The sequence below is a fragment of the Oryzias latipes genome, chromosome 17 (assembly GCF_053564925.1).
Source record: "Oryzias latipes strain Hd-rR chromosome 17, Olatipes_Hd-rR_3.1".
Classification (NCBI taxonomy): Eukaryota; Metazoa; Chordata; class Actinopteri; order Beloniformes; family Adrianichthyidae; genus Oryzias; species Oryzias latipes.
Window position 1 is genome coordinate 21,653,546 of NC_136253.1, and position 24,813 is coordinate 21,678,358.

General features: G+C 39.8%; 1 protein-coding gene and 1 long non-coding RNA gene across 2 annotated transcripts; both read right to left on the bottom strand.

The window, feature by feature from the left end:
• Positions 1-218: 218 nt before the first annotated feature.
• LOC101161007 (solute carrier family 22 member 13-like) lies at positions 219-8,725 on the bottom strand. The gene is made up of 10 exons (XM_020710934.3): positions 8,220-8,725; positions 8,044-8,147; positions 7,738-7,892; positions 6,594-6,762; positions 6,383-6,503; positions 4,911-5,005; positions 3,405-3,619; positions 2,297-2,405; positions 1,696-1,902; positions 219-1,293 (listed from the first exon to the last, which is right to left on the bottom strand). The coding sequence occupies exons 1-10, from the start codon at positions 8,592-8,594 to the stop codon at positions 1,224-1,226; spliced, it is 1,620 nt and encodes a 539-aa protein (XP_020566593.2). The 5' UTR covers positions 8,595-8,725; the 3' UTR covers positions 219-1,223.
• Positions 8,726-12,348: 3,623 nt separating this feature from the next.
• On the bottom strand, positions 12,349-12,770 carry LOC144986888 (uncharacterized). The gene is made up of 2 exons (XR_013650759.1): positions 12,636-12,770; positions 12,349-12,558 (listed from the first exon to the last, which is right to left on the bottom strand). It is a non-coding gene; the product is annotated as an uncharacterized LOC144986888 (long non-coding RNA).
• Between the last annotated feature and the right edge of the window lie 12,043 nt (positions 12,771-24,813).

A 24,813-nucleotide genomic window follows, 5' to 3' on the forward strand; every position in this document is an offset into this window, starting at 1 on the left:
ACTTCTTTTTTCACCGTTATCAGGTTTTAATCCACACCCAGCAGCCAATCAGAATTGAGTTTTAAACCGGACCAAGGTATGAAATGAGATGACAGCCACCATCCTTACATCACATATTCACTGTACTTTTTTTAAGGGTTTAAAAGTTTGCCTCTGTGATTGGAGGACATTAAAGGGTCATAAATTCAGTCACAAAAGCACCACAGAGACTTTAAAGGTTAGAGGATTCACATGTACTTTAGTGTGTAAGAGTAACCAGCAGAGTTAAGTTGCAGCAATAGTTAATGCTTAAACAAAAGAAATTTAAATTAACTGATATATAAAGAGTAAAATGCGTTGTTTCATTTCATGCAACAACATCTTTGATTAAAACCCAACATAGGTAACTGGAGGTGTAATCAGATTGTTCCATAGAAACTCTTTTTTTCACAGGTTTTCTTAGGCCATCAGATGCTCTGTCAGTCAGTGGATCTCAGGATCTGGATCTTGTGGATCTGGTTCTGGATCTGGTCCTCTCTAACTCTGGAGACACTCCGGTATTAACATTTTACTTGAGAATGTTTCATTTTCATGGAAAGAAATTTTCTATATTAGTTATTTTAAAAGACTGAAAGAGGACAAAAAGGCTAACACAGCAGAATTTGTACTTTTAAAATTTAAAACATGACATGGAGAAAATAGAAAGGTGAAGAGACAGGAGGGATAATCATACTTTAGTAGGTGCTAATGTAAATACAAAATCAAACCTGGTGTGTTCATGGCACACAGAAAAAAACGAAACATGAACAAGACAAGACACTAAAAAACAGTTTCAGAGAAAAACCTTTTCGAGCTAAACCATAGATTCTCCTATTATTCTACATTTGGTGAGTAATCGTACATTTTTTGAAATGTTACTTTTATTTTCTTAACATAAACTGACATTTGGAATATTGCTTGGCATGGCCTGCCCTATATAGGTCGAGCCCATACAATACCCTAACAAATATTTAATATTCATTCACCTTCTGTGCTGCAAATTTTGTAAACTTTCTTCCCAAAGAAGAATCTGTGAATTTAACTGAATATAAACCTAATTAACCGCTACCATCACTGTGGATCCAGGTTACAATAATCTGTTAGTCAGCCAGGTAATTGCACACATGAATAAATGTCGGCTGCTGTTGCCACAGAAAAGTGAGGAGAAAACCAACTGATGAAAAGTAAAACAATAACTACCCAAACTACAGTTTGGTTGTTTTGTTTAGTGCAGGTTTGTTGGACTCAGGCTGGTTTCTCGAGGTAGTATACTTTCTGTGAAAAAGAAAAGAGAGATTGTGGACATTAAGCAAAAAAAAACAAATTTACAAAAAAAACATTTGGATAAAGCTTTTTGAACCACCAATCCTAAAACCAACTTCTAAATTTTTTCTTCTTCTTATCATTTGTGAATATTTATAATTGTGCAGTATATCTAGATGTATAAATAGTAATTGTATTAAATATAAATGTATGTCCTACACAAACACAATTAGATCAGAGTTAAAATAATACATTTTATAGGCATCTTTAGCATTTTTAGCATTTTTTCCAAAATATGGGTAAAAATAATGCTTTTCAGCAATAAAAAGCATTTCTTCATTTGCATGAACATTCGACTGGTCGTCTCGACCCTGGTTTTTCTACAGAGCTGTCACCCACAAACTGTTTACTTACAGTTTTCTTTCCGCCTCGTCAGTAGAATCTGGGAGTTCCCTTTTTCTGGTTTCAGGAAGCAGGTAGCTCAGAGCTCCACTGACCACTGTGAGGCTGCTGTAGACCACGATGGGTATGGACCAGTGGTACACAGCCAACATGTTGAGCAGGGGTGACAGTAACCCCCCAACTCTACTTGCAATTGAGCCCAAACCAGAAGCTGTTTGCCTGAAACAAAAATAAATGTATCTCCATGATTAATGATTATTTATGCAGCTTTTACTATTATTATTAATATCTCCTTTGAATAGCTAGAGTTAATACTCTTAAAGTCCCACTCCAATCAACTTTTGATCTATTTTAAAAGTGTTCCCAGTGGTCTTTTAATTATGTAAATGCCATTTTTAGACAAAGTTAAAATGATCTCAGTTGTTTTTTAGGATAGTTTCTGCAGAGCGGCAGCCCCTCGTCCCTCCACCTAAACATTACGGGTGCAACAAAAATGTTGGGCAAAATGGGAGCTATCCAGCCATAAAAAAAATATTTTCATGGAAGTGGGCTTTTAAGTGTTTAAGTGTAACTCAACAAACAAAGGAGGTTTTGTTTTCTTTTTCACACTTACCGAAACGATGTTGGAAACAGCTCCTGAACATACAGACAACAAACTGAATCAGCCCAGCTGATAAAAATTCTCCCAGCAATTGCCAATGAGGTCACAGCAATGGCATTATCTGAAACAAACAAACCAACAAACAGAGTAAAAAAAAACTGTGGTGCTGCAAAGCTTTGGCTATGGGGTCCATGCACTCCAACTGTTTTTCATGAACCTGCTTTAATTTTGTATTTGATCAAACATTTTAGGGAACAACTGTCTTGTAATTCAATAAAGTTGGGTTTAAATAATTACCATTTTTCTGCTAGCAATGTGCTCTAGGTTTTATGATGTGATGTCAGTATAAAAAAAAATTGTGAGTGAGCCCACTTCCTTGGATGAGAAGCAACCCCACACATGAATGGTCTCAGGAGGCTTTACTGTTGGCATGACACAGGATTGATAGTAGCGCTCACCTTTTTTTCTCCAGACAAGCCTTTTTCCAGCTGCCTCAAACAATTGGAAAGAGGCTTCATCAGAGAATATGACTTTGCCCCAGTCCTCAGCAGTCTATTTGCCATACTTTTTGCAGAATGTCAATCTGTCCCTGATGTTAATTTGGAGGGAAGTGGCTTCTTTGCTGCCCTTCTTTTCACCAGGCCATCTCCCAAAAGGCTTCGCCTCACAGCTGCCTGCTGCCATTCCTAGGCAAGCTTTGGACTGGTGGCACTCCGATCCCCTTGCTGAATCCTCTTTAGGATATGATTCTGGTACTTGCTGAACTTTCTTGGATGCCCTGAAGCTTTCTGAACACGAATGGAACATCTTTCTTTGAAGTTCTTGATGATGCTATTAATTGTTGATTTAGGTGCAATCTTAGTAGCCACAATATCCGAGCCTGTGAAGCAATTTTTATGCAACGCAATGATGGCTGCACTCATTTCTTTGCAGGTCACCAGGAACAATGGAAGAAGAATGATTTCAAGCATCACCCTCCTTTTTAACATGTCACGTCTGCCATTCTAACCCAATCAGCCTGACAAAACGATCTCCAGCCTTTAACTGAAATGCATTAGGAATGGCGTAAAACCATTTTTCATATGCTGGACGGAGGTTGAGGCAATCTGACGGGTGTTACCTTGAGGGACGGCAAGAATTAAAAAGCACAGGAATCCTCCGATCAACATTGTGGACATCATGGAAACCTTCCTCCCCACCAACTCCAGCAGCCAAATACACAGAATATTAGCCGGCAGTTCAGTCAGGCCAAACATGGCCTGAGTCAGGAAAATGTCCAAACCAAAGTTTCCCACGTTGAAGGAAAGGCAGTAGTAAGTGAGATTCAGCGAGAACCTGTGGGAAAACGGACAAAAGCTGACAATTGCCCCTTAAGCTTGGCTCGTCTCTTTGTCTCATTAGCTGCGGTTACATGTGCAAAATATCTTGATCGGACCAATGGTCGGATCAAAATTCAACCGTGTACATGGGCTCGGGAAAGACCTTTTCCGATTAGAACGAACGTTCACATGGCCACACTTGCGGTCGGAATGAATCATTTGGGCATGTGCAGTAGTGTCGAAAATACCGGAAGAGGAAATGAGTCCTGTTGTAAACAAACAGAGTTGCCACGCTTATACGGCATCTCGGTAATATACGAGATGATCTTCTAAACGTGCTTTTATTAATGTTATGAATATTATGAAGCGCCTGTTCGCTCATCATTTTATTTTCAATCCGTGTGGTCAGTGCTTTTTTTGTGGCAGAACGAAGCTGGAAGAAGAGAAGGCTAACACGCGCTAACAACATTAGCCTTCTTTAATGAACATAAAATCCATGCGGGAAATGCTGCAATCTGCAACTTTATGTGGGAATAACATCAGTCTTTATTTTGTCGGGACACGACTGGAAAAACAAATCCACGTGATTGTTTGAGCGGTTTCTAAAGACTGAGCGTCTTTTCTGCTTTGAAAAGCTCACACACACCGCCCCAAAGCAGCTGTGTGAGCTAAGTCCGAGGTCGGAGACAATGTTCTCCTGAGCCCGGCGGCCGCTAACCCAGAGCGGCGGGTCGGATAGCAGTCCAAAGTTTCCAAACAACAAAACGCACACGTAACCAAGCATCCTCCCCTCCCCTGAAACACAGAGTTATTAATCTGGCTGCTCTGCTCAAAGACACGGTTCGCTCGGTCCACCGGCAGCCAAGCCCGGACGCAGGGCTCGGGTGTCGGGCGCAGACGTCCCCCCCCCCCCCCCCCCCCCCCCCCCCGGGAGGGGTGTAAGAGAGGCGAAGAGCCAGGGGGGCGAGGGCGGAACGGCGCTTCGCAGCCGGTCGTTCCTGTTCGAGCTCCAAAGCCTTCGCTGGAGCGAAACACCATCTATGCATGACGTTAAAACAGAGCAGTAGTGACACACGATCGGAATGAATCGTTTACATGCGCAACAATCGGATCAACCATCGGCATAACCCACCTATCTCGATCAGAAAGAAATTTGATCCGAACGAGTCTGATCGGGGCAGACCATTCCGAACGGCGTGTTTACATGACGCATTTTTCTTCCGAACAGGCGTTTATTCCGATTACTTTTGTCCATGCAAACGCAGCCATTGGTGCAGCTGGTGTGTGCATGGTGAAATATCACTTACCATGCCATCATTATGGTAAGGAAATACTTCCGAAGAACAGGGGATTGGAAAAGAACTATTATGCCTCCCTTTGTCTCAGCTTCTTTCATAACAATCTGGAATGCACAGGGGTGAACACAACATCACGCTAACTTTTACTCCTCATAGCCATAAACAATTTAGTTTCCTCAAAAATAGAATCATCTTTTCTAACACTATGCAGTCTAGAAGATGAAGCAATGTAAGGTTAACCGATTTTGTTACTGATCTGTCACGTGAAAACCTTTCTTAAAGTCCCACTCCGATTATCTTTTGATCTATTGTAAAGTGTGCCCAATGGTCTTTTAAATACTATTATGCAGTTTTTAGCCATAATGAAAAAACCTGCGTTGTTATAGTGGAAGAAATTCGTTTAAAATTTGCCTCTGAGTTGTGAGCGGGTTTACAAGTAGATGCATCAGAATGGAAAAGAGCAGGGAGCATGTGCTCCACCTGTCAAGCTTTGGTGCAATTTCAATAAGCAATATCTACCTCCGTTCCAGGTAAGATGGGTTCTTGCATCACTCACTCCACACACCACTCATCAACTGAGCCTTCACTCTAAACAAATAGCTAAATTCCCCACCTTTCTTTCAGCCAATCACAATCATACTTCTGCTTTTAAATTTATGACCGTTTATCTCTATACATTTTAGACGGTTTTGCCGGCATTCTCCACCTGGCCCTCAACCACCATCAGCGTCTTGGCTCTGGGGTTTATCCATTTATGGTCCGGGCTTTTCCTACCAGAATAAAAACATTGCCTGTCCAGAGCCTAACTGCTGAATAACTTTGGAATATTTCAGTCAGACAACTCAAGTAGTATAAGAATATTTATTTTCACATTCTTTTAGTTTGGCATAAGGCTCTGTACATTTCCATGACACAAGATTTCCATAAAACTTTTGGGTAATAACTACCCTAACGGACCTCACAGGTGGAAGCCGGGGAGGAGGGTGAGGCGATGAAAGCAGCGCTTGGGGTAAAGGAAGAGAACGAACAACTGCACACATGGACTTAAAGAAGACGCTGAACAGGTGAGTTGACTAACTGAACCACCCTAAGGGAGTAACCGAGTAAAACACTGCTAGAGTAGTCTGCCTGAAATGCTCCTAAGGTCGCTCACTTCATGCATTTTTTTGTACGTATCACAAATAAATTGAATTACTAAGGTATATCCTCATTGAAGCTTTTCCACGTAGCAATTAAGATCTTTCTCAAACGGCATTTGTTTCGTCTGTTCCTGATTTACAGCGATCTGAATAAAGAAATAGCCAGAAATGCAATTTGCATTTGTCCTCAATCATGAGATAAATGCCACAAGAACTACAACATTTATCGGAGTGGGTCTTTAAAATCTATCATTATTTAATGAAATTACAACTACTGATGTTATTTATGTTGTGTTTGTCATTTTGACTTTGCATGGAGTAAAAACAATTCTGAAAGGGTACCTTTTCCAGGATGGAGTCTGAAATAGTGCGTTTGTTGATGGCTGCCACTTTGGTAATGAGCAGCTTGGCTTCATCTATGCGTCCTCTTCCCAGCAAGCACCTGGCTGACTCTGGAATGAACCTGTCCAGAACTGGTCAATCACTCTTGTCACTGCTTGTACTGACCAAAGCAGAACTTTTTGTAACAGTGAAAAAAACCCTGAATGCACACCATATGTAAACAGAGACCACAGTGAATGAAGTCCCTATGATGAACTGAGCCATTCTCCAGTTCCTGATGTAGTATATGAGGCCTGCAAGGACGGACTGCCCCAATGCACCGAACAACTGGGTGGCACAAGCTCCCCATGACCGCCGGGATGGACCGATCCACTCTGTAACTGCAAACATGGAGTGGACATGAACATCAAAATCAGGGCAAGAAGTCAACTATCAAAACTGACACAATGAAGCCTTATAAATGCAAAAAATACTTTAAAAAAAAGATTAGACTAATTCAATTCAGTTTGTTTTATGATTTACTCAAATTCATTTTCTTCTTGTTGATGAAAATAATTGCATTTTAATTTAAGGGCAAACTGTTATTATTTGCAATAACTACAGGAAATCAGCCTCCTTTAAATGAACTATTTTATTTAAACGTGAGGTAACTTTTCTCTAACCTGCTTTTAGAATATTTCAGACAACGCTGCATAGTTTCAAAGATGATCTGAGTTTAGACAATGTGCAGATTGCACTGTTGAATGTTGGGATTACATCCAAAGGAAGATTTCACTGCCTTATTCTGTGAAGATTTTTTAAAAACAAGGCAGGGAAAAGGTGAAACATTGTAAAAGAATAGGGGCTGAGCTAAAATGATAATAATAACAATAATAATAATAATAATAAGAAGAAGAATAGGAATAAGAATAATAAGTGATACTTTTTTATCCCATAATGTGCAAATTCTTCTCCGCATTTTGAGCCATCCCCTGAGGGGAGCGGTGAGCTGCAGACTAGCCGTGCTCGGGGGGGGGGGGGGCAACAGCTAGCTGGGGAGAGCAGGGATCAATCCGCCAACCCTTCGGTCGTTGGACGACCTGCTCCACCGCCTGGGTTAAACTCAAGCATCGTGTTTCATTGCACCTAAATCAGTTTCAAGCGTTCAGCAATTTGTGTTTTGTTTGGCAATCTTACCACATGTGGATTTTTAATAACACTCAAGAAATGGTTTACAAGTTTTTTGGTTCAGCAGAAAAATAATTTAGGAGCTACCAAAGAAAAAGTCTGATATTGCCTTATATTTTTTTTAAAGTGATAAATGAGTCAGTTTGGATGTCATTCTTTAAAGTGAAGGATGAAGAGGTAAAGCATACCCAGAATAACACTGTTAAGTCGATATCCTCCATAGCCAATCCCCACTATGAACTGAGACAACAGGTACAGGTACAGGTTGGGACAGAGGCCAGTCGTTACACTAAATATGAGCATCAGAAAAACTGGGATCTGAGTGGCACGCTTCCGACCGAACCTGGAAAAGACGACATTCTCAAATCGTGAATAATCCTTTCCCAATGAACACATTTTAATGAAATCTTTGCATATACAGTACAGTATAAACTAAAATTCTAATGTTTTTAATTCTTCAATTTCGAATAAAAGCGTATTTCTTGAACACTTACGATTCAGCAAATGGTCCAAGTAGAAGACATCCAGCCAGGCTTCCTGCAATGAACACAGCCTGTGCCACTTCTTTCAAAAAAGCCTGGTCACAGACTAGATCAAACTGAGGACAAACAATGATCTAAAACTTAGTAAAGGAGAGACACTTCAGTTTATTGCTTGCTATTTCACTTACATCAGTGACTATGGTGGACTCGTACTTCATATTGCTGTAAACCCATCCGTTGGTGCACACTGTGGTGTCGTTGAGTCCGTACTCCCAGATGGTCTGGATGTCCCAGTCCACTGGAACAAACATCCTACACCTGCTGAAGCTGCCATCCTCCCGGCGGGGCAGAGTCAAGTTCAGCTGCTCCTCTGTAGTCAGGTTTGGGGCAGACTTAAGGATCCAGTCGGTGTTACAGTGTCGCTCCGGGTCTGACTCAACAAAAATCAGACTGGCGAAGTGAAAATTTAGAAAAAGACTCGGGAAGCAAAGTGCAAACAAAATGGTTTTCTGAAAGAGTCCGAACTCTCCAACACTCTGCAGAATCTCCCCGAAGTCAGTCATGGTGAGGATGCAGGTTTCTGTTTCAGAGATGCTGCTGGTGAGTGACTTTTAAAACAAAGCCATTAATGTTTAAGCCCTCAGCAGTGAACCTGAGGAGGGAGGACAAAGCACTTCAATAAATACCTTTTTAACTTTTATAACCTGCCCTTCTTGGACTATTCATTGAGTAACATGAGGATAACTTTTTTTTTATTCTAATAACACTGCTAAGAAATATGCATAATGGAAATACTGAAAATTGTAATTATTCCCCCAAACTTCATTACAGTAGGTTAGGTAGAGGAGCAATTAGTTAAATATTCTTTGATTACTAGTTAGCCTGATAATAAGCCTGTCCAAAGAGGAATGTTTTAAGCCTAACTTTGAATGTAGAAACTCTGTTGGCCTCTCTTACATGAGCTGGGAGCTTATTCCATAAGACAGGGGCTTGGTGTACTTTTAGAAGTTCTGGGAACCACAAGCAGTCCTGCATTTTGTGAGCAAAGTGTTCTGTTTGGTTGGTAGGACATTATGAGATCTTCAACCCTTGTGCTATCTTAGATGACCCCACCCTTACATTGACTTCTTCTCCCTACCATGACAAAGGTGGATAAAGATGGAAATATTTCAAGTAATCCATGGACACCAGTGAGGTTCAGCAATCATTGAAGAAAAAAGGTTCAGCGCACTGTCTAGTGGGTCTAGATGACCCAACTCCCAATGGTTAAGTGCCAAGGATAGCACAAGGGTTAATATATGATGGGGTCACACCATTTAAGGCCTTACAGGTTAACAGGAGAATTTAAACTTGTGTTCTCTCCTGCTAACAATCTTGCTGCTACATTTTGAACAAGCTGAAGACTTTTTAAAGAACTTTTAGGTCACGCTGCTAGCAAAGAGTTACAGTATTCCAGCCTCGAAGTAGCAAAGAAAAGTGGTTCAATATAAAGTACAGCATGCAAACAAGACCTCTACAGCCTTGCCTCTGTCTAAGAAAAATAAACTGCATTCACTGTGAAGAAATGTATGCATGCTGTTTTAATTTTTATTGCATTGGAAGTGTTAAGGTCCAGGCTTACATGCGTTCTTCCATTTACTCGTGACCTCTGACAAAAGTTTACTGCTTTGACCTTTTCCTGAGACTCAAACCATGAGAGCAGAGCCGTGCAGACATTCCCATGCGCAGGAAGAAGTTAACCTTTGCTCCGGTAATTGCTTTGGGGTTCTGTTGTCCTTAGCAGATTTGTCATGGACAGATAGGAAAACATTTTACCGTTGAAGAAGAAGCGACAGTGTGGTCAACTCCAAATATGGACCGAAGGAAGTGGGTCCAGCTGTCGACAACTCCATGCACCCAGGGAGATCAGTTCAGCGGAGCACAGGATAAAAATCTTTCTTTGAGAAGCAGTCTTTTGTCTTCTCTTCCTGAACTGTCCGCAAGTCAGACACATGTAAGCTGTGTGCATTGCAGACTCCGGAGTTTTATGGATATCTGTTAAACTTTGTTTTATAAAATTCTGTCAGGGAATAAAACTTTTTAAATCTTTACTCTTCTGAATTCTGGTCATCTCTTCCTCGATGCTTGAACACGTTAAGGAAACTGCAAGACGAACAGATTTTCCTACAACTGCTGTAATTTGAATAATACAACTGACTAAGTCAGACGATAACACACATTTGGAGCATCTTGATAACTGAATGTGCGGATGCTACTGTATAGCAGGGTTGGAACTAACTTATTTCGAATTGAATGTTTTACAAAAACAAATAACTTTTTGTTGTAAAAAAAATGCCGTACTAGATATTTTGTAGTAATATTTTGTGCACTGCATATCAACTAAGTTTTTGGTGTACCATTGAGTTTTTGTCACGCACATGTACAGTTGTAGCCAAAAGGTTTGAGAATTACATACGTATTGGAAATTGGAAAAGTTGCAGCTTAAGTTTTCATAATAGCAATTTGCATATACTCCAGAATGTTATGAAGAGTGAACAGACGAATTGCATAGTCCTTCTTTGCCATGATAATTAACTTAATCCCAAAAAAAAATTCCACTGCATTTCATTGCTGTCATCAAAGGACCTGCAGATATCATTTCAGTAGCCGTCTTGCTAACTCAGGTGAGAATGTTGACGAGCACAAGGCTGGAGATCCTTTTGTCAGGCTGACTGGGTTAGAATGGCAGACGTTACTTGTTAAAAGGAGGGTGATGCTTGAAATCATTGTTCTTCCATTGTTAACCCTGGTGACCTGCAAAGAAATGAGTGCAGCCATCATTGCGTTGCATAAAAGTTGCTTCACAGGCTAGGATATTGTGGCTTCTAAGATTGCACCTAAATCAACAATTAATAGGATCATCAAGAACTTCAAGTAAAGAGGTTCCATTCTTGTTCACGAGGCTTCAGGGCAACCAAGAAAGTTCAGCAACCACCAGGATCATCTCCTAAAGAGGATTCAGCTGTGGGATTGGAGTGCCACCAGTGCAAAGCTTGCTCAAGAATGGCAGCACAATATTGTATGGCTCTCACGAAATTATATTTAAAAATATGTGGTATTCGTGGCTCTCTCGGCCAAAAAGGAGCCCGACCCCTGAGCTAGGGGATCGGAGTGCCACGAGTGCAAAGCTTAATCAGGAATGGCAGCAGGCAGGTGTAAACATATCTGTACGCGCAGTGAGGCCAAGACTTTTGGAAGATGTCCTGGTGTACAAAGATGCCACTTCTCTCCAAAAAACATCAGGGACAGATTGATATTCTGCAAAAAGTATGGCAAATAGACTGCTGAGGACTGGGGCAAAGTCACATTCTCTGATGAAGCCTCTTTCCAATTTTTTGGAGCATCTGGAAAAAGGCTTGGCCTGAAAAAATAGTGAGTGCTACCATCAGTCCTTTGTCATGCTAACAGAAAAGTATCCTGAGACCATTCATGTGTAGGGTTGCTTCTCATCCAAGGGAGTGGGCTCACTCACAACCTTCCCCCAAAACACAGCCATTAACAATGACTGGTACCAAAGCACCCTCCAACAGCAACTTCTTCCAACAATCCAACAACCGTTTGGTGACCATCAAAGCATTTTTCAGCATGATGTAGCACCGTGCCATAAGGCAAAAGTGACAACCAAGTTGCTCTGGGACCAAAACATTTACATTTTTGGTCCGTGGCCTGGAAACTCCCCAGATCTTAATCCCATTGAGAACCTGTGTTCAATCCTCAAGAGCTGGGTAGAGAAACAAGAACCCACTAAATCTGACAAACTCCTAGAAGTGGTTATGAAGGAATGGGTTGCTTTCAGTCAGGATTTGGCCCAGAAGTTGATTGAGGACATGCCCAGTCGAATTGCAGAGGTCCTGAAAAGAAGGGCCAACACTGCAGATACTGACTCTTTGCATAAATGTCATGTAATTGTCGATAAAACCCTTTGAGTGAAGTGCTTGTAATTATATTTCAGTACATCACAGAAACTGAAAAAAAAAAGAATAGCACTTTAGCAGCAAACTTTGTGAAAATTAATATTTGTGTCATTCTCAAAACTTTTGGCCATGACTGTATACTTTAAGGACAAGTGATGCAAAATAATTCATTTTACATTTTAAAATTTTGAATCATAGTTTCAGCCTTCAGCAAAAGAAATGTGTTCTGCCGGTTTGACACCCATCTACCCTATGGAGAAAATGGTGGCAAGTAAACTAATGCTTCACCACAAGTGTTTCTGTCATGTTATTCAAGGCTTCGAGACAGACCCAGATGCTGGAACCCGGAAGGAACTCAGAAGAGTTATAAGGTAAGTAATTTGGTTTATTTTGTTCTTGTAGGTGATCTTCCAGAGGTGATGTCTTCAGCTCGAGACTGCAGGTAGGTGGGAGGACGAGGCGTGGCTGGAGGGCTTCTGTGGAGGCTGAGAGGGCATGAACAGCTGGCAAGGAGAGCGTGGAAGGAACAGGCGGTTCCGGAGGTAATCCCAGGTAGCACTCGGGATGATGAGTCCTGGAAGCGAGACGTAAGGCAAAGTTACTTAACAGGAATATTCTTCTTGGCATAACCATGAGTGACCAGACAAGCACCATGGAGGAGCAACAAACTGGCGACAAATACTGGCTGTGGATATCCTTAAGAAGACAGCAGGGCTGACGAGGTGAGTGGAAACAGCTGGGAATCCTCTGGAGCAGAGCAGAGAGGGGCGGGGCTGACAGAGGCACCATGACAGTTTCAGCTGTAAATACTGCAAGAAGAAGCTAAGGTGAGACATTTAAACATCAAAGCAAAAATTCCGATTCATAAAATCATTTTAAGTTTAGTGGCTCAACAAACCTGATATTGACTTTCATGAAATGAGGATTTCTTATCCTTGAGTCCCAGCACTTGATTAGACAAATAAACAACCTTTTGTTTGTTTGTTTTTTGGCAGTATTCACAACGATTCATCACTTCACGGAGAGTTCTACTGTGTTTCTCACTACCAACAGCTTTTCAAAAGGAAGGGAAATTATGATGAAGCATTTGGGCACACACCACACAAAGACCGCTGGTTCAACAAAAACAAGGCAGCAGATGAGCCAGATGCCAGATCCCCTTTCAAAATGATCAAAAATGACTTAAATTGCTCTGCTGAATCCATCCCTGCTAAATCCACTAAAAGCAAATCTGGACATAAAAGTGTGGCTGATGTAAAGGGCAAATTAAAAATAAGTTGGCCACCAGAGAAAAAGAATCCTGGAGTTAGTGCATCGCAGCTATCTTTTGTGTCAGAGCAGAAAATTGAGAAATCTATAACAAATAACAAGGTGACAGGTCGAATTGATTCAGGGCAATGGAAAACTGAAAGAGTCCAAAACAGAATGGAAGTAAGGGTATGCGGGTAAAAGAACAATCAAAGCCACTGGTGTTTTTTTTTTTAATCTGAAATTGTGCCTTTAAAGAATCCAAACCTGTCCAGTGGGCGATCAAAAGCAAGACATATCCATGACACGATCACTGCTAGAGCACCAGAAAAACTCATTTCTGTTGTTACCTATACGAAGCCCATCGAGACGACTGTTGTGAATTTGGGCTATACAAATAAAATTGAATTGATTGAATTGAATTGATTCCAACAGATCAGACAAAAGCAAAGTTCCGAAATCTGTCCATTTTGCTCCAAATATCCAACTTGTTCAGTGTGAAGAAACCGATCAACCAAGCTCTAAAACACTAAAACAATTTCGAATAGATAAATTTAACAACAAAGCTATAATTGGCATCAACAATCACAAGATTGAGGTGTCCAATGAAAAACCTGAAAATTAAAATTTGAGGTAAAGGGAGAAAAACCAAAACAGGAAAAAGATGTGGAAGTGCAAAACAGTCAAGAAATTCCACAAATAGACAATACAACCCTGACTGGACTTACAGAAGAGGCTGAGTGCTCATTCAACTACCCAAACATCTGTTCAGCCAGGGGCGCAACTGCCTAATTTCATAGGGGTATGCGGCCACATTACATTAACACCCCCCCCCCCACACACACACACACACACAAACATTTCATGTTTTAAAGAAATTAAACATCTTGCTAATGCACATTTTTTACCATTTAAAAATGACTAACTTGGTGTGAACTGGCTTTTACGGCTTTGCCCTGAACGTCCACCATAAGACAAACCTGTTTCTTTTCTCCGTCTGTCCTGATTCTTTTTCTCTCTTCTCGTCTTTCTCTCCATCTTCACAGCTGTACGATATAAACTTTGTGTTTGGAAGATTTTACTCATCTTCAGATACCACGAAAGTGGCCTCACAAGACAAAAAGGAAAAGGATGTGACAAAAGACAATCAAATTCAGGAAGACATTTCTAAAGGTGTATCTGTGGAGCCAGATCCAGGAAACTTTACTAATGCACCCTTCTAAACCAGATCCTTTAAGCGTTGCTAAGGAACATCATTCTATATCAGGTCTTGCAAACTTTATGGCGATACATCGGAATTTGATTCAGAAGAACCAAATTCCTCAAATCTTACAGAGGCCCATCCTTCTGAACCAGATCCTTCAAGCCTTACTGTGTCACATCTTTCTACATTACCGAGATTACCAAGGGCCATCCTTCTGAACCTGATCTCCAGAGATTTATTAAGGCCCATATTTCTACACAAGATCATTTGAGCATTGCTAAGGCACATCCTTCTATACCAGATCTTGCTAACTTTCCTGAAATACATCCTTCTGAAACAAATTCTCCAAATATTACAGAGGCCCAACCTACCCACCCAGATCCTCCTAGCCTTACTGAGTTACATCCTTCTAGGAAAGATCCTTCTAGAATTACCAAGATATTTTTTAACTCCAAGATGGCAGCATGTCTATTGTCAGCTCAGTGCCACTCAGCGTAAATCTGGTTTTTAATCGTTTTTACCTCATTTTTACTACTTAGAATGTCACAGTTTGACATTTTATTGACATTTTTTATTGAAGCCCTTCAAAACCTTACCAGGGAAAGTGTGTATTTCTCTAAAGCTTACTTAGTCCAAGCCTACTAGCATAAGCCTGCTACATCTGTCCTGGGCCTGCTAACCTAAGCCACCTCCTGGAGCCTGCTACATCTGCCCTGGGCCTGCTAGCCTGAGCCCCCTCCTGGATTCTGCTACATCTGCCCTAGGTCTACTAGCCTGAACCTCCTGCTGGAGCCTGCTACACCTGCCCTGGGCCTAACCTGAACCCCCTCCTGGAGCCTGCTACACCTACCCTGGGCCTGCTAGCCTGAGCCCCCTCCTGGATTCTGCTACATTTGCCCTAGGTCTAGTAGCCTGAGCCCCCTCCTGGAGCCTGCTACACCTGCCCTAGGTTTACTAGCCTGAGCCCCCTCCTGGAGCCTGCTACACCTGCCCTAGGTTTACTAGCCTGAGCCCCCTCCTGGAGCCTGCTACACCTGCCCTAGGTTTACTAGCCTGAGCTAGAAGATGAAGGCTTTTTTCCTTACTTTATTTTGCTTATTGACTGCATGGGACTTTAGATCAATAAATGCAGCCGGGACAAATACCCCTTCCTAGGACTGAATTCAACATTTGGGACACGTATTACAGTGGCACCTGCTTTAGTTCTTATAGGTATCCTGAACACACGCAGACTCACTTGGCCTGGACTTTAAATTTGTGGTTTCCTTAGCCATTGCAGAGCCCTCTTCATGTAAGTTTTATTGCCTTACATAAACTTACTCTATTGCTTGATAAAAGTTACCGCTTTTCCTTAACACGTGGTGTGTCAAAGCAAAATGTGAAAGTAAGATTAATTATTATCTTACTTTTGTTTTTGTCTGGAAATGTACATCCAAATCCTGGCCCTGAGATGCAACGTATTCAGACTCCTGAAGATTTCAAATCGATAGCTGGACTTAAATGTATCCACTTTAATGTTTGCAGCTTATTACCCAAGATCGACAAGGTCAGAATCTGGGCTAAATCAACAAATGCTGACATTGTAATAATCTCTGAAACTTGGCTATCTAAATATGTTGTTAATGAAAGAATTAACATTCATGGTTACAATGTTTTTCGTACAGATAGGCCAAAAAAAGGTGGTGGCATAGTAATTTATGTGAAATCAAGATTTGAAACTTCAATTCTATTATCCGAATCAATCTGTAAGCAACTGGAGTTCTTAGCTTTAAAAGTTGAAATCGCTAAATCCCTCTGTATAACAGTTGTTGGCTGTTACAGGCCTCCCTCTGCCACTAAAGAGGCTTTGTCATCTTTGAAACATCTTCTGTCCAAGGTTCAGTTTACTGAGCTCCTTCTCGCTGGAGATCTGAACTGGGACTGGCTAACCTCAGTTTCAGATGAATTTAAGACTTTCTGTGATTCTATTAATCTTAGTCAATTGGTTAATGTTCCCACAAGGCCAAATCTCAAACATCCAGAGAAATCCACCTTAATTGATTTAATTCTAACAAATGTTCCCCATAAATTTTCTGCAATGGGAGTTTTCTGTGCCGACATGAGTTATTATTGTGTTGTTGCTGCTTGCAGGAACACTAAAATCCCCAAAAACAAACCAAACATTATCTACAAGAGGAACCTAAAATTATTTAATGAGCAGGCTTTTCACCATGATCTATCTCTTATAGATTGGGAGCAGATAGACCTTTTACCAAATGTTGAGCTAGCTTTGACATTCTTTAAAGACACTTTTACCAACATTGTTAACAAACATGCTCCTATTAGAAGATTCAGAGTGAAGGGACGGGAGAATCCCTGGTTCACTCCAGAGCTGTCAGACGCTATCCACATGCGTAACCTAGCATGGGCTAGGGCCAGAAAAAGTAATTCCTCCGCTGATTGGACTGCTTTTAGACAATTACGGAATAAATGTACCTCTCTTATCAAAAAAGCCAAATCAGATTATTACTTATCTGTCACAACTGACAACCTTAATAATCCATCCAAATTCTGGAAGGTGATTAAGTCTCTTTTTCTTATTAAATCTCCTCAAACTCTTCCAACATTTGTTCTTGTTTATTTGTTTATTTGTTTATTTATTTGGAGCCCCATTAGCTTCCACAAAGTGGTCGCTAGTCTTCCTGGGGTCCATACACAAAAAATACATACATTTTACCAATTTCACAAAAACCAAAACTGATTTCAGAAAATACAGTGACTAATTCATCATATTTACCTTAAAAGATTCACATGTTAAAATAAGTTAAAACAATTTCATTTTTATACCAGCATATCAAAACACATAGCAACATAACCTCAACAATAATACATAGCATATCATTCAAATTGTTAGTTATTGTAAGTGGTCCATGTATCTTAGTTTTAAAATCTTTTTGAAATGATATTTGTTACTAATAAGCCTTGTCCTTACAGACACTTGATTCCATGCAACAGAAGATCTAAACAGCACTGTTCTTCTCATATAGTTAGATCTTGAAAAAGGAACAATCAAATCACCAGAGCTGACCTGACGAGTTTGATATTGGTGACAATACCCACTGTATAAAACTTTGTTTACCAAATATTGTGGACATTTTTTAAAAATGACATTGTGCATTAAGCATTGAAGACTGAGTTGTACTTTGTCTTTTACCATCAACCAACCTAAAATGGTATGCATCTCGTTCACATTGGTCCAAAAAGAGCAACCAAGAGCCACCCTGGCAGCTCGATTTTGGGCAAGTTGTAATTTTTTTAGATGCCCCTGTGTCGCACTAGACCAAATGACTGGGCAATACTCCAGATGTGACAAAACCAAAGACTGTACAACTGTCCTCATGACTGAAGGTGGACAATATTGCGCACACCTCCGAGCCAGGGCGATTCCTCTGCCCATCTTGGATACTATGTGATTAATCTGATCTGTCCAAGAGAGCTGATCATCTAATTTGATGCCCAGAAGCTTGGTTTTAGTCACTTGTTCAACTAAACTATTGTCAATCCTCAAATTCAGGTAACATGGTGCATTCAATAAATATTTTGTACCGAAAACGATGCATTTTGTTTTAGATGTATTAAGAACCAATTTATTCAACTTAACCCAATTGGTGACTAAATTAAGTTGATTCTGTAGGGCTGTATTGAGCTCTGGCCCAGTAGTAGATGCACAGAATAAAGTTGCATCATCTGCATATAACACCACTTCTGCATTTCTAATCTCCTGGGACATATCATTTACAAACACTGAAAATAAAAGTGGACCCAAACAACTACCTTGTGGAACCCCACATGACATAAACTTTGTTTCAGACAAGCTGCCATTGAAGAGGACTTTCTGTGTTCTGCCATTAAGATAATTTCTTATCAGTGAAAGAGCCAATTGTGAAAATCCATAACATTTGAGCTTTGCCAACAGAATATCATGGTCGATTACATCAAAAGCAGCTGTGAAATCTAAAAGTACCGCACCCACATATTTTTTATCATCCAAATGTGTTAACCAGTGGTCTACCATATGTACTAATGCCGTATTGGTTGAATGACCTGGTCTGTAGGCATGCTGTGCACTAGTAAACAGATCATTTGAGATAAAGTAATGTAGCATTTGATTAAATATCAACCTTTCAAAAATTTTACTCAAAACAGGGAGAACATGAACTGGTCTGCAGTTTGAAGCAGTAAACTCTGACTTTTCATCCTTAATTAAAGGTATAATTTTTGATTGTTTCCATTGGTCAGGAAACACACCACTGATCAGTGCTCTATTAAAAATATGACATATTGGTTTGTCCAAAACATTTGCAACTATTTTAAGGATTCTACCATCAATGTAATCAATACCTGGTGTTTTATCGTCAGGTAATGAGAGAAGCAAATCTTGAACATTATTCTCACTAACAGTGTCGAACACCAAGGAACAAGCTTTATTTTCCATTATCAATTGAATATTTTGACAAGGAGAGCTTATATCCTGTGCTACCATAGAGGATCTCAGCTTTTCAACTTAGTCAATAAAAAAGTCATTCAAATGATTGGCAATATCAAATGGTTTACTGACACTAATGCCACCAATTTCCATATTCAAATTAAAAGTCTTTGTTTTTTTGCACATCAGTTCTTGTAACACTTTCCACAATCTTTTACTGTCATTCATGGAACCACAAATTTTTTGTCCAAAATATTCTTTTTTTTTCAAAAAGTTTAATTTTGTAACTTTATTCCTTAATATGCGATAGTTTGTATAATCCTCTACATGTTTAGAGTTGGAAGCCACCTTTTTTGCGTTGTCTCTCCGCTTCATGAGTGATAATAATTCCTCATCTAACCATGGAGCACTATTACTTTTTACCGTTCTTTTACGAAGTGGAGCATGTTTCTCAACAATCTTTCCAAACGTTGCCATAAAAATGTTCAAAGAAGCATTTACATCAATTTCCTGCACAACTGTAGACCAATTCGAACTTTTGATATCATCAATAAATAGATTGGGATTAAAATGTTTATAGGATCTGCAATACATGATTCTTCCACCGGATTTAGGCATTTTTGTTTGCTTTGTAATGGCTATCAAATTATGATCAGAACACCCTACTCCAATAGAAACTGCCTGGGAGCATAAATCAGGAACGTTAGTGTAAATGTGATCTATGCAGGTTGATTTAGATGAATTATCCATAGCAATTCTAGTTGGTTGTGTCATGACCTGTTTAAGATTACATGTATTAGCCATTGTAATGATCTTTTCAAACAAAAAACTTTTTTTTGAAAACCAGTCTATATTAAAGTCCCCAAGAAGAAACATTTCCCCACATTTATTTGAGACCATTTCCATATTTTCACATATTTTTTGTAAGTATTCTGCATTGGAGCTAGGTGGTCTGTAACAACAACCGACCAGTGTTGGTTTACTAAATGGAAGATTAATTTGCAACCATATTACTTCGATGTCTCTGCTCATTAACTCTGATTTTAGGGTAGCAACAATATTCTCCTTGACATAGAATGCTACTCCTCCACCATTTTGATTCCTATCTCTTCTGTATAATCTGTACCCATCAACATTTAGCATTGAGTTTTCAAAAGTACTATCTAGGTGTGTTTCAGATAAGGCTAAGACATGAATATTTTCAGTCAAACATATTTATGTGATTTCATTAATCTTGTTTCTCAAGCTACATATATTTAAGTGTGCTAAAACTATACCTGTTTTGTGGCCCATTTGCAACTAAACACAACACATTTGCATTAATACAAAACTTTGAACATACATGACAATAGACAGTTCTCTTGGTCATTTAATCCGATTATTGCCTCTGTTCATTTACAGGCCAGATAACAAGTTTGTCATACCTTAACTCAGCTCTTTCCCCTTTTTCTCTGGCTGCTTTCAGCTGGGGCAGCAATTCCCTTCTCCTCTGCTGCACCACATCTGAAAAGTCTTCATTGACATATATACTTGTTCCCTTTAACTTTTTGGTTGAGGAAAGGATACGCTGGCGGTCCTTGAACCTGAGAAGCTTGACAATAATCTTTCTAGGCCTTCGTCCTTCTTGAAACTTTCCCAGTCGATGTACTTTCTCAATTTCAATGTTTGAGCCATCTAGACCCAATTTCTCAGACAGCATTTGTTGGATCTTGATTTCTAATCCACCAGTGGTTTCTCCTTTTTCTTCTGCGATCCCATCAATTAGAAGATTAGATCTCCTTGACTGGTTTTCAAGATAGTCCAACTTATGAAACAAGTCCTCCATTTCCTTCTTGAGCTTTGCAATGTCATTTTCAATTGCTTTGATTTTTACATCAGTACCTTTATATGTAGATGTCACCTCTTCCACGATGCCCTGGGTGAATTGTAGGCTTGTTTTCAGTTCATGGACTTCTTTGATAACACCATCCAACCTTTTTGTATTTCCATCCATGATGATCTGAATAAAACTCTTGAAGTTCTCTTGTTGCTGTTGTAGCATTTCTTTGTAGAATTCCTTTTGCTGATCCATTAAATGGCTCAGTGTACTCATGGTCACAATAGCATCCTCATCAAGCAATGTTTTACTTGGTTTGGGAGGCATTATTTCTCACTCACTCTTACCAAGATGTACCAAGGAAATATTAAAGTGAGGATTGTTTTTTAGGCCTCGAGGCCTAGAAGCCTGCAGCCCCAACGTGATCAATTGCAAATGTTAAAGTTCCATACAACCTCAATGTTGTTAGAATCTCCAATACTCAGTCCCACCACTGATGTCAACCGAGTATCAACTTTATGTAATAATCTCAAAAAGGATTACGTTGATTTTGAGTAGATTCTGAGAGGCCAAGGATTCAGACAGAAGCCACGGCAGCACAGTTCTTAAGGACTCAGTTCCAGTCCTAGATAAAGTTGATATGTTGAATTACTTTAACAAACATTTTATTTCAAGTGGATACTTATTTAATCAAAAAGGTGCAGCACTCAATACTTCCTGCACAGATATTCCTCTCTTCCCTGGGGATTCCTTCAACTTTACTCTTTTCATGGTGCAGCAAGTGCATAAGGCACTTAGGTTGCTCGATCCCAGGAAACCTCCTGGTCCAGATTCGATAGAACCTTTTTTTCTGAAAGCTGCAGCTGATTTTGTGGTACAGCCCCTTACAATACTTTTTAACCTCTCAATCCAAAGTGGAGAAATACCTGTTATTTGGAAATCTGCCTTTGTTTGTCCTGTATTAAAGGGAGGTGATCCAGCAGTCCTATCTAACTATAGACCAATATCAAATTTATGTGTATTGTCAAAAATTCTCGAATCTCTTGTTTGCGATCAACTAAAAGACTATTTAACGATTAATGAACTTCTATCAATGCTGCAATCAGGTTTCAGGAAGAAACACAGCACAATCACAGCCGCTACAAAAGTCGTCAACGACATATTTCTTGCTCTTGACAAAAGGCAACATTGTGCTTCGCTTTTTATTGATTTGTCTAAAGCCTTTGATACTGTGGACCATGGGGTTTTATTGCATCGGCTAAGCTGTTTCGGATTCTCCAATACAGTGCTTTCCTGGTTTAGAAATTACTTTAATGAAAGGACTCAGTGTGTTAAATGTGATGGCTTGTCCTCTGAATTTTTAAATGTCCACAGGGGGGTGCCACAGGGTTCAATATTAGGACCTGTACTTTTCATTGTATACATTAATGAACTAGGACAAGATCTTCAATATGCTAATATTCATCTTTATGCTGACGACACAATTATCTATTGCTTTGGACGAACTCCAGCGAAAGCAGTTGAATCTTTACAGAAAGCTTTTGATAATGTGCAGCTTACACTTCTGCAATTGAAACTTGTCCTAAATGCTGAAAAGTCCAAATTCATGTTCTTTTCTAATACCAAATAGGTGCCAGAAGATCTCCCTAAGATTCTCACTCTTCAGGGAGATGCTATAGAGCAAGTACATGAGTACAAATACCTTGGGGTCTTACTTGATGATTCCTTGACATTCAAGCCCCACATTGAAAATGTTGTGAAGAAACTAAAACTGAAATTGGGTTTTCTTTTTAGAAATAAGCTTTGTTTCTCTTTCGAGGTAAAAAAACGGCTTGTGACTGCAACATTTCTATCTGTTTTAGACTACGGGGACCTTTTGTACATGAATGCTTCAAATCATTGTCTTTACAGATTAGACTCTGTGTATCATGCTGCTCTGAGGTTTATCACCAATAGTAGAGCATTAACACATCACTGTGAACTGTACTCTCGTGTGGGGTGGTCATCTCTGCAGATTCATCTCAAGAAGGCAAGGACACTGGTACACTTTTATTTACAAGGCCATGCTTGGACTGCTTCCCTCCTACATTGGAGATTTACTAACAAGGAGAAATGTTGATTCATCTTCATTGCGTTCAAATGATCAACTGTTGCTCAGTGTTCCATTTCTCACGCTGCTCCCACTTCATGGAACACACAGCAAAAAACCTGGAAGCTCCCTGAACTTATCTTTTTAAAGGATTTTAAAGCCAGACTGAGAGCACTTGAGGTCAACTCCTTTAAATGTAACTGTTTTTATAATTGAAATTGTAATTTTATTTGTTGTCTGTGTTTGTAACTTTTTGCTGCCTCTTGGCCAGGACTCCCTTGTAAAAGAGGTTTTTAATCTCAATGGGACTTTCCTGGTTAAATAAAGGTTAAAAAAAAAAAAAGGGCCATCCTTCTGAACCAGATCCCCTGAGATTCATTGAGGCCCATCTTTCTAAATGAGATACTTCATACCTCACAGAGGCACATCTTTCTGAACCAAATCCTTCAAACCAAACTGACTCCAGTCTTTCTGAACCAGATCCTTCAGACCTGACAGTGGCCCACCCTTTTAGGAAATATCCTTCAAAATTTACTGAGGTAGATTCTACTGAACAAGATCATCTAAGACTTGCTGATGCGCATAATTCTGGGAAAGACAATTCAAAGCAGTGCTTCTAAACCAGATCCTTCAAGACTAACAGATGGCAGTCCATCTGAACCAGATCCTTCAAGACATACTGAGGCACATTCTTCTCAGAAAGATCCTTTACATCTCACTGATACTCAATTTTCTTAAACAGATCTTTCAAGCCTTTCTGAACCTCATCCTTCTAAAAAAGATAAATCAAACCCTACCGAGGCACATCCTTCTGAGAGGGATTCTCTCAACCCTACTGTGAAACATCTCTCTGAACCAGATCTTTCAAACCTCAATCAGTCACAATCCTCTGAGCACAGCATTTTTGATCTGTTTGATGAACCATCTAGTGTACTTCAAATGCCTTTAACTCAAACAGGTAAAGAGGAAAACTCTACTGGTGAAGAGTCAGATTTACAGAGCATCAAGGCTGACACAGCTGTACCTGCAGCTGTGTAAAAAGTGAAACTCTGTGTTCCACATTAACTTATTAAGACCTGGTGTCCACATGCAAAGACATCACATTTTGGGATATAGTAACGGAGTAGGTAATTCTGTTCAACTGGGGCCCAGTAACTATGAAATAAAAAGGACATATCATACAAGAGATCAGGGGCCTGTTTCAGAAAGGAGGTTCAACCAACTCTGAGGTTAAACTTGAACTCTGAGTTGGTCCATCGAGAGATTAACAACTCTGAGTTTTCTGTTTCAGAGAAGCTGATCGGAGTTAGGTCAATCAACTCTGAGTGGACTGATTCGGAGGTAAGCGTGCGCACCGCGACTATAAGAAGCCATTATCAATGGAGCGCAGATATTACGAGTCACCATGGCAACCGTGGAAAAAAAGAGGTCTGCGTATTTTTCGCCAGCTGAACTTGACGTGCTGCTGCAGAGTTACAGTAAATATGAGCACATATTCCAGAAGACAAGCAAAACTGCTGCATCTGCAAAACAGATAGTTAGCGTGGGAAAACATAGCTGCTCAAGTTAATGCTTAAGTTTGCATTTAAATCATTGTTATAAAATATTGGCTGTAATAACTTTTTAAATAGCGTAAGGTGTGAATTAAAAATGGCGATATTTAGGTGTACTTTTGAAGTGTTATTCCTGGTGTAAATGCATGAAATGCTGCACAGTGTACAGAACCAATCTGGGGGAAAAATGCATTTAACGTCGGTAATGTTTAGATGACTTTTTTTTATTAACCTTCCCCTCTTGCAAACGTTGGTCAGTTTAATATTAATACATTCAATTGTGTTTTTAAAAGTGAGCTTATGTCTACCCTTGTATTGATCAAGTGGTATAGGTTTATATGGGATTAAGAAAGTAAGCAGTACTATCAAATTGTGTTTCCAAAAAGTAATTGTTACATTAATCTAATTCAATGTCCCTGATTTCATTTTCATGTAGACGCAATCCTGCAGGAAT